The sequence below is a fragment of the Etheostoma spectabile genome, chromosome 18, assembly GCF_008692095.1.
Source record: "Etheostoma spectabile isolate EspeVRDwgs_2016 chromosome 18, UIUC_Espe_1.0, whole genome shotgun sequence".
Classification (NCBI taxonomy): domain Eukaryota; kingdom Metazoa; phylum Chordata; class Actinopteri; order Perciformes; family Percidae; genus Etheostoma; species Etheostoma spectabile.
In genome coordinates this window covers 16,812,047-16,822,246 of record NC_045750.1, presented here as the reverse complement: position 1 = coordinate 16,822,246, position 10,200 = coordinate 16,812,047, and the positions used below count along the sequence as shown (strand labels likewise).

The 10,200-nt window shown below is 40.6% G+C and overlaps 1 protein-coding gene across 6 annotated transcripts in view; it reads right to left on the bottom strand.

Annotated features, from left to right (window-relative positions):
• mdga2a (MAM domain containing glycosylphosphatidylinositol anchor 2a) overlaps positions 1–10,200 on the bottom strand; it is a 180,581-nt gene that overhangs the window by 91,967 nt on the left and 78,414 nt on the right. For all 6 annotated transcript variants that reach the window (XM_032542933.1, XM_032542936.1, XM_032542935.1 and 3 more), the window contains one exon: positions 2,420–2,616. In XM_032542933.1, coding sequence (XP_032398824.1) covers positions 2,420–2,616 — 197 coding nt within the window. The remainder of the gene's footprint in view (positions 1–2,419; positions 2,617–10,200) is intronic.

Below are 10,200 nucleotides of genomic sequence, written 5' to 3'. Positions count from 1 at the left end.
GTATGGTGAAGGGTATGTGATGATGTTGGGTTATTTTAATTCCAAGGCCAAGGGAACTTTACCAGTATGCATAGTATCCTGGATCCATAAAATAACTGTCCTTTAATAATAAAAATCTGCATGCATCTATGGGAGTTTAACATATGGGTGTCTGTACTCATGCCCCCTGTGTTTTAAGGAAGACCATTTATTTATATGTGATACATTATTCCTTTACAAAGAAAATTGGTGTCATTAAATGTTTGATTTTTCCTCATTTTATAATTAAGGCAATACGATCAATTTCCAAAAGATGATTTTTTTTGTATTCCTCTTTTTAGTCAACTTAAGCAGCGGTTTCCTATACTCATGAGCAGCACTGCAATCAAAAGCAGCTTGATGAACTTAAAATGCATGGCAGTAAAGATGCAAAAGAGGGCATTTTTTCATGCTAGCAGCAGGAAAACTACTAACTTGTCCACATGGGGGCAATGAAAATGAGTGCGGAAGCAAAAACAAAGGGCTATAGAAAAATGTGATGTGGGCCTCAGCTGGGTGATGAGCAATATGTTGCCAACTGAGCTTTCAACATTTAACTCCTCAAGAGCTAGACAACATGCTCAAAGAAAATCCCACTGCAAGAAAACATCCCCCTCCATCATAAACATCAAAACATAACTACTATAAAGAGGTGGGAATCTGACATGGGGTGAGAAATGGTTCCATTGTACCTTTGATAATTGTGCTGTTCTCTGACACTTTGTGGGGAGAATTATGGAGAGAGAGGTGGAGGAGAAAGTAGCAGACAGCACAAAGGACAGGAACTTCTACAGTAAAACCACAGCTCTGGGCCTCACTTAATTATGATCTGGTTCTCTGTATAGAGTTTGAAATGCCATCTCTGCATTTCTACAGCATCAGTGAGAATACAAAAACATTTGGTAGACTGAAAAAGGTGCAAGGGGATGAAGTTGAAATGAAGAAAAATTGAGAGAGGATGGTATAGAGGCTCAATAACTCAATTCACAAACCTTTCTGGTCAAAGTAGAGGCCTGGCTGCGCTCTATTGGACACAACTTCACCGCCATAGGCATGATTTGGGTTTAGTTCTACATTTGTAACTCAATAGTCTGAGTTGGTGCCAGGCAAGTTCAGACATATTGGTGAAAAATAATGTTATTAGCCATTTATGTGAGTAAATTACTAGGAGTTTAGTGAAGATTTATTTGGAGTTGGACTGTCACAAAGCTAATCTCTGGGTTTGGGTTGCGCTCATATTTTCAGACCCAATTAAAGCTTTAATAGAGGGCAGGATGAAGGAGCAGAGAGGTATGGAGAGCCGGATGGAGAAGGGAAGAGTCTCTGATGAGGAAAGTTGCGCAGCTTCTTCAGCCTCCTTCACCCACTTCATTAGGCCCCAGCCATCTTTCTCCATTTGGGCAAACATCAATTTCACTTTCTTTCTCCCTCTATCTCTGTTCCTTAAGCCTCTTTTCCACTCTCGCATGTCTTTTTCTCTTTCTCAAAGATTTCCATTCTCTCTGCCGCCTGGTTCAACATCCAAATCACATTCAACTCAATCAATCCAAAAACTACAATTCCCTTACTAGTGACAGAGCAATCTCATTCACTTCTTTGTTGACTGAGCAAGATCCTTTTTCAGAGGAAAAGTTTCTCAATTTCCAAATTGTAAAGAAAATCCACAACAGGGAACTGATTGTGAAGAGAACTCAATCTTTCCGTGTCTGCAATAACTCAATATGCATGTGACTTTGTAAAACGGGGTTAGTGAAACTGCTATTGCTATTCAGAGGGTTAATGAGTACAGCTTTTACTGTCCCCTAGCTTTTACGACAAGGGGTGGTGTTAGGGTTTGGGGTAGGGTTATGAAACTGAAGAAACCAAGTCCTACTGCTTATGACCTAATGTTTATGACTTCCATAACTTCCATAGAGGCAAATGAAATAGCAATACTATTAGTACAGTATTTCCCATTGCAATATGTCTCCTTTGTAACAAGATGTTGTGTTGGTTCATCAATTACTGGTGCGACTGCGGCCTACACATCTCTGCATCAATGCAGGATCTCTTCTCCCTCTTTTGGTTACACAAAGAAGGGTGCACTGTGGGAAAGAGCTTCAGCAAATGTAGCTTCTGACGAACATATATCTTTTGCAATGTCTTCAAAAGCTTATAACTGTATGAGTGTTTTGCATCTTCTATTCTCTATAGGCCTATTTATACTACCTTTGTGTTGTGCAGAGGGGGAAGGCAAAAGCTACATGTGTTTATGACAGCCAGCATAAAACAGGATTGCCCAAGTTTTATATTAGACTTTAAGCCTTTACCTGTGTGGCATTCAGTGAATAAAATACATTCTTGCATCTATTATTGTCTCCGATTTGATACTTTCATCCACATCACGTTGCTTCTTTCTTACCTGAGTGAAAAAGGGCTCATAGATCTCCACTCCCTTGTCTGAGCCTTGCGTGAGGACCTCTCTCCCGCGATGCCAGCTGTAGCGGACAGGCGGGTTAGAATTGGCAACGCAGCGTAGAAACACAGTCCTCTCATAGTAGAACTGTTCCTTGGCTTCTCCTATACTCTGGTGCACCGTCACCACCGGGTCATCAAGGTCTGCGAGGGGAGCACACACAAACGAGAAGAAAACTATCAACGACCGTAAGTTGTTCAATTGACGAGTGAGTGGAAGCTTCCTCGGATCAATCAGTCCCACAGAACACCTTTCTCACGTGAATGTATATTTGCTTAGCTGTGGTAGCAATAACAAACAAATCAAGTATACAATCTTTATATTCACACAAATGCAATCTTCCCGGTCTTGATTGTGGTTAAAGGTCCGAGCAAAAGGGTCAGCCTTCTCATTGCCTTTGCAGAGCCAGTAATCAGCATGCACACAGGGGTGGATGTGTGAAAGAAGGTGAGAAGCCCACAACTTGAACTACTTAAGTCAATAGGATGCAGCCCAAGGGCACATTGACTTCCCAGTCAATGAGCGAGTTGCTAAGTGTTCCAAGTGAGACTCCATTGTCAGCTTATGCAAGGATGACAAATACCGTGCACAAAATGATATTTAATGTCCGACTCTTCAAAGACTAATGTTTTGGCTGGCCTCCTCTCTGATTTGGGTACTTTGTAATTTGACACATCTTATTCTACCCATTTCCCAACAGATCTGAGGGAAGTTTTACCCCAATGCTCGACAGTTGGTTATTTGACAAAGTGCTTGTGGTTGATTAAATGGATTCAAAGTTAATCATCTTACCCGGCTATCCCATTAAGCCTTGGCAAATGGTGTTCATCATAGCTGTGGTGTCTTTTAGCATGCTAATACTCCCCTTTTTAGATTATGTCCATTTGCACGCTCAAAGAACGTGTGGAGCTAGCTGTTTCCCTTTCATCTCCATCCGAGATGCAATCAGGTTTTAACACGAGCAAAAAGCCAATTTAAGGGAGAGGATGAGAGAAGCTAATGCAAGTTATCCCTCGTGCTAAAATTTTCACTGATAAAGGCTGACCTTTTGCATATAAAGGGGAAAGCGATTGAGTGTATTAATGACTGAGTTAGTGCATCAGTGAGTGAGCAACAAGGTGGATGATTGAGTGATTGAGAGAGCCGTTGTGTGAATATGTGAGTGAGTGAGGGCAAACCACTTACAGTAAATGAATACCCAAATCTTTAACGATTATAAGCCTCCAGAGAAAAACCACACACGCCTGAGGTATTATTAATGGATGAATTCATTGGTTTTAATTCAGTAGCTGTGGCCCACCTCTGGATTTGCTGAGGATCAGGTCCTAATCAAGGTGCCTGTGGGCCACAGTGAGCAGCATCCAGCCTTGATGCACCAGCCAGAGAATGCTGATTCCTCACTTTCATTAAAGACATGTTCTGCCCTACAGCCCCTTAATCAAAATCTTGCAGCGGTCAATACTTCATCCAGGATCCATTACAGTGTCTCAGGTAAGAGCAATTACCTTTTTTTCTTTTTTCTTTTTTTTGGGGCGGGGGGAAGAAGAAACAGGGGAGGGGGTGACAACGCTCCGGAGAAGACACGGCGATTGCAGGGCCATTTTAGAGGAGCAGATTGCTAAGTAAGTACACTGATTCATTATAGGGAGGAGGAGAGTATGAAACCCACATCTTATCTCCGACTTTTCCTAGCTTCCCCCTCATCTGTTTCCTGCTTCAAACAGTCAATTTACAAGCCGTGGCAGAAATGGAGTCATTCATTGACAGTCTTATCAACCTTGGGATACACGTGTCTTTGAACACAGAACTTGATAGGAGGTTGTCTCTCCTTGTGGTGACAAGAGTGTGAGCGTGTGTTTCTGTATGTTTGTGTATTAGGTAAGGAGCGGTTTGAGCTATTAATAGGGCCGCAATGATATGCAGAGAGGAAGTGGATGCTAGGAGCGCAGAGAGATAAATATGGAAATATGGAAATGTACGCACTGGATTAAAATTTGATGAATTTCAAACAAAATTCCACCTCCACCATCAGTCTTTCACCCGTAAGGATGTTGCGCGTGTGTGTATGTGTGCGTTGTCACTCTAGTGCAATTAGCTTCTGAAGTCATGCTTGACTGATTGTAAAGCTTAAATCCCAGAGCCCAGAGGAAAAGTGCGGTGTACAGGCCGCCTGCGCCAGAGTTGTTAGGGTTTGTAATTGCAGGTTTATTGGTTCACAGGCCAGTAAATCTGCCCGTGTACAGCTAAACGCTCCAGCGAGCTAACCTTAGCATAACTCCTGCTCACTACCACCAACCATGACAAGTCTCAAAGCTCTGGGTTTCTCTTACATTAAGACATGAGGGCTGGGGTGGCATGATGCACAGTGTGTGAGTGACGAGGTCTCACAAGACAAGCTGACAAAAGGTATAACATTCAGTTTATCTGTTTTATCTGTTTAATTCTCTAAACTAAAGTGAGAAAAAAACTCAAACACTCAATATTCCCAATTCCCAAAAGGTATCTTGATATTCCTGTTTGAGCAGCAGAATGGAGATTTCTGCTTTATAGGCCTCCCAAAACATTTGTTGGACAAATAGGCACAAGTGAGTGGTTTGGATGAAAGAGAAGATGAGGATTGAAGAAGGCACTTCATTATCACATCAAACCATAGCTCCTTCCTTTCATGTCCCCTACTCCCCCCAAAAAAGCAGACACCTGCACAAAAACTCACACACATTACCTCACTCGCCCACACATACAAACACACCCACCCACAACCTTGTACAGAACACCCCCCCCCCCCCTCCCCCCCCCCCCCCACACCACACACACCAACCTTGTACAGACCCATGCACACCATTTTTTGCAAGTGTGTGGGTCTGTGTGCGTCTCTCGGGTGTTAATCTAATGCAAGATTTCTATTTTTTTCTTGGCTTTGATGTCTTTCACTCTCTCTGCTGATCTGTTGAAGTCACCTGGGAAGAGCACACCTATCTGACTCCAGGCTGTCAGCCATCAGTGACAGAGGCCCACAATTAATTTCACCTAATCAACGCCCCAGCTTGATTACCAGCGGGAGCCGCTGACCTGAATGACATTTGTGCAACGTCTTTCATGAGTAAAAAATAGACGTGTTATGTCAAAGATAAGCAATTTGCTTAATTTTTGTGCCAAGGGACAGCGGGAGAGAGAGAAGGGCTCGTGGTCAGAGGGAAACAGAGACAAAAGGAGGAAAAGGAGGGTAGAGAGCATGTAGAAACTTCTAAAAGGCTGCTATCTAGATGTAGAGCTAATAAGGTGGTGACACTGTAGCGCAGCTGTCTCCCGTGATCACTCATAACGACTGGGGCGACTTGCTCTCATTCTCTCTAGTCGAGGTTTAGGGTTAGTTTTTTTTTTTAGAAATATGGGCATGAGGCATAAGAGATTAGGGAAGTTATTACTTGGCAGGCTGCCCTGTGAATGACCTCCCCGTCAAGCTAGCTTTTTTTTTTTTTTTTTTTTAAATCCACCAAAAGGTAAAACCACTTCCAAAGCAAAAGCAAAGAGGTTGTGAAGTTAATGTGTGCTTCTTAAGACATTCTCCGACCAGAGAAAAAGGCATTTGTTAATGTGAATATTGAATTTTGTGTGATTTTTTAAAATTGTCATTTTCAACAGAAGCCTCTGATAAATGAGAAATTGAGATAATGGGCAGTGAGGGTTCAACATGAGATATTTCTACATTGAGGAATAATGTGTGGGATTAATGTTCTGTAAGAAGACCTTACATTTGCAATGTGCAACATCAGTATACAATGTGTAAACACACTACATCAAATAAGACAGCGCAAATAAAACATGATGGGTATGGCGTGTAATTTGAGTTTGCGGTATGTTGCGCTTTATTGCATTTCATTTATTTGGGCCAAAAGGTTAATAAGTTACAGTGGTGATATATAACATCCATTTCACATGGGGGCCTCTGATAGAATATGTGAATCCAGCATGTAATTTACTGTCAACGGTTTTCCTTTCCTTCCATCTCTCAACCAGTTGGCAACAGTGACCTCTATCTCATGGCTCCACTCCACTATAAGCAGCTCCTGCTAGCTGTATCTATGTGGTGTCAGCTTTTGCTTCCTACTAAAGTGTGATTGTGGTGGCGGATGGATGTGTTGGGAGGGTGGCCGACGGGAATGATGCATCTATTGCTGCAATAAGTCCACTCTGACGATGGCGTCTGTGTAACTGAGATACCTCAACAAATGGAATATCATTCTGCGAGACATGAGAGACAAGCGTGCTGCACTGCTGTCAGGGGGAGGGGGGGCTTATTACGTCTGTGTGTGATATCTGAATGTAGCAGAATGTGATATACTGTATGTAAGTTGAGAAACACAAATAGTGACTGGACACATCCTATAATAAGATAGCTGAGTGCATCTTACCACATAATTAAAATGGTGATGTAAACATGATTATGATATTTTATGACTGATTAGGACTGATTATTACTATATGCACACACACGTGCATGTCTATATACGTGTGTGCATATAGTATGTTGACATGCATACTCAAAAAACAATTACTGCAAATAACCAGATGAAGGTATTCATTTGAAAGAATAAGCATATAATATGTTTCCTATTACTTTTAGCCACTGCGTGTCGACAGAAATGTTAGAGCTGCCCCTCTTTCACGATTAGCTGTTAGGGTCTTGGTTAACTAGTAAATGTTATGGATTAATTATATAATTAAATGTTGAGCTCAGTTCAATTTGTACCTTAAAGGCACAGTTTTATAGTTTAAGACATTTTGGGAAATATGTGCCTCCTTGTGTTCCTGTGAACCCCGCGGTGATGACAACAATCCAGAGAGTCATTGGTCACCAGCCGAGGAAAAATCTCACACTTTTAACACACTTTAAAGAAATTACAAATAATTTGTTTATTAGTGAGCCTTAGAGGTGCTTGTAGGCAGACTGCATTACTATTGGACACAGCCAGGATAGTTGTTTCCCCCTGTTTTCAGCCTTTGTGCTAAGCTAAGCTAACTGGCCGCTGGCTGTATATTTACCATTTAGTCATTAGAGTGAACACGTGCATTACCCAAAATGTTAAAACTATTCCTTTAATTTGACAAAGAACTTTTTAATAACAATGTTCTTTTATGGTGGATCACTGTAGTGTTATTAACAGTATACTCTGTGTTTTATGATATGTGTTCATGATACTGTGAGCATTATATATAATATATCAACCACATTTGTGGGAATTATTAAACATTTTCTATCTGTTTTTATCTAAAAGACATCATTTTATAGATATAAAATAGACATTATCTCTAAAGCCAAACCACATGTACAGTATACTATCTGGTTGTTGTGTAAAATCACTATATTTAGGCATCTCAGCTAACATGTTTTTATTTATTTTGCCAAGTAAACTATGTTTTTGTATTTAAATTACTTATACTGTATATAAATGTGTAGATGTATATAAACAGTATAAATATATTTAATACTGTTTTATTAACTTTAAATGTTTGTTTTTTGTGATTTTGGACCTAATTAGGCTTTATTTATCTAATAATAACAGCAATTCAGCTGAGATGATTTTCGGAAATCTTAATGCATTTACTTTTATGTTTTTCAAATGTACTGTTGAATACATATTTTTGCATTCAAGTTATGGGGCTCAATATACCTATGCAGGCTTATTTGGCAATATTTGGCAATATTTGAAGTGTTTTACATCGAAATGTAATCAGTGGGTAAGTTGCCATGGGATGAAACAACTGTTCTAATACAGTGTAAAGGGGCAGACCTTTGAGATGAGGAGTTTATAAAGGCTACTCTTCTGTCCCTGCCAGGAACACAGCGAGGGGGGTTTGGCCATGTTCGCTTAAGGTTTGTAAAGGGCAACACACCACCCCTGCCATTGCCGTTTGGCAAGCCTCTGTGGTACTGTGTAACAAGTCCTGAATTATTCATTACGCTTTTTCAACATTACTGCATTAACTTTCTTCTGGGAGGGGGTGGGGGGAAAGCTTCTTTTCCTCTCTCTAACAAGTATTTTACTTGACTTACCCCCACCACACACATACACACACACACACACACACACACACACACACACACACACACACACACACATTAATATGTCTCTGTCCACCTATGAATCACCCAGCATTTGGAAATGTTCTCCCTTACATAAAGGAGGTGATGTACTAGACAACTATAGACCAATTTCTATAATTTGCTCTGTCGCTAAAGTGTTAGAAAAATTAATTTATAATCAAGTGTCATGCTATCTTAATGAAAACAATATCCTGTCAGCTTTGCAGTCTGGCTTTCGTTCAAATCACTCTACAATTGCGTCATTGCTAAAACTAACCAACGATATTCTCACTGCTTTTAACACTTCTGAAATAACTGGAGCTATTTTCATTGATTTGACAAAGGCTCATTATATTCTTCTGGATAAACTTCATGCTATTGGCCTTTTACGTACTGCATTACTCTGGTTTAACTCATATATTCACAACAGAAAACAATGTGTTGTTATTAATGAAAACAAATCTGACACTCTAACTCAATACTATGGTGTACCTCAAAGATCGACGCTTGGTCCACTTCTTTTCTCTATATTTATTAATGCCGTTTGTAGACCCTGGGCTGTCTACAGAGACCGCGTTTTTTTACAGTGTGTTCAGGGGACAGACAGCTAGCGGATAGTGAGAAGATGTTTGCTGTATGTGACAAAAATTGTTGTAGCCTAAAAAATGAGTGCCATCGCTTGAAGCACCTTTAAGGTAATGGTAAATAATTTTACTCTCTGTGGCCACAGTTATCAGTTAAGTGTAATTACTGCCAATAAAAGGAGCAATGCAGAATGGAGTCAATGGCGTGATGGTCAACGATATAGCATGCTACATTGTTTGCAGCAGAGTATCCAACAACAACAGTTGTTAGTTTTGCAAGAAGAAACTCTAATAAAAAGAGGGCTTGTCCCCTTACTGCCTGCTAATATGTTCAAAATAATAAAAATAAAGATTATGAGAAGAACGGATCTAAAAAAACAAAAACATTTCATATGTGCTATAAACAATCCTCCAGAGCCTATATATATAGAGTTTGGATTGCTATTTTCCCCTTGAAGTTAAAACTATTCAAATAGATTATGTTTAAGCTCAAACAGCATATGATAGCTTCCCTCTTGCCAGATGAAGTCATCCTGCACTTTAACTGTGCTGTCTAAACTGTTGCTTTAAGAGCTGGAGCTATGTTCAGGAAGCTGCAGCCCAGTTAGGACTGCTACACCTCCATCCTTCTCAGAGACAGTGCTTTTCCAATTATGCTGTCTTTGGAGGAACACTGGGTGCCTGTGGGTGTGTGGGTGTGTGTGTGTGCAGTACACATGAACAATGTGTGTGATAAATGGAGGGGCAGACGTCAGCAGCCTCACAGCAGAGCCTGCAACCCTCTACTTCTTTCCAGTGATGGAGATGAGGATATAATGAGGCCAAGATCTACTGTGTGTGTCTGTGTGTGTGTGTGGTAATGAATCTGCTCTTCATCCTCTCCCTTTTACAGTTGCATCTGCCTTAGCCCATCTCTTCTTTTATTCATCTCCCTGGAAAACAAGCAGACCACAGACCAGTGGTCTAAAGAACAATACCTAGAAACCCAGCATTAGAGTTGGAGGAAAAGCACCCGCAACCTGACAAAGTTTTCTGGTTTCAGTCTAATGACCTTTTCC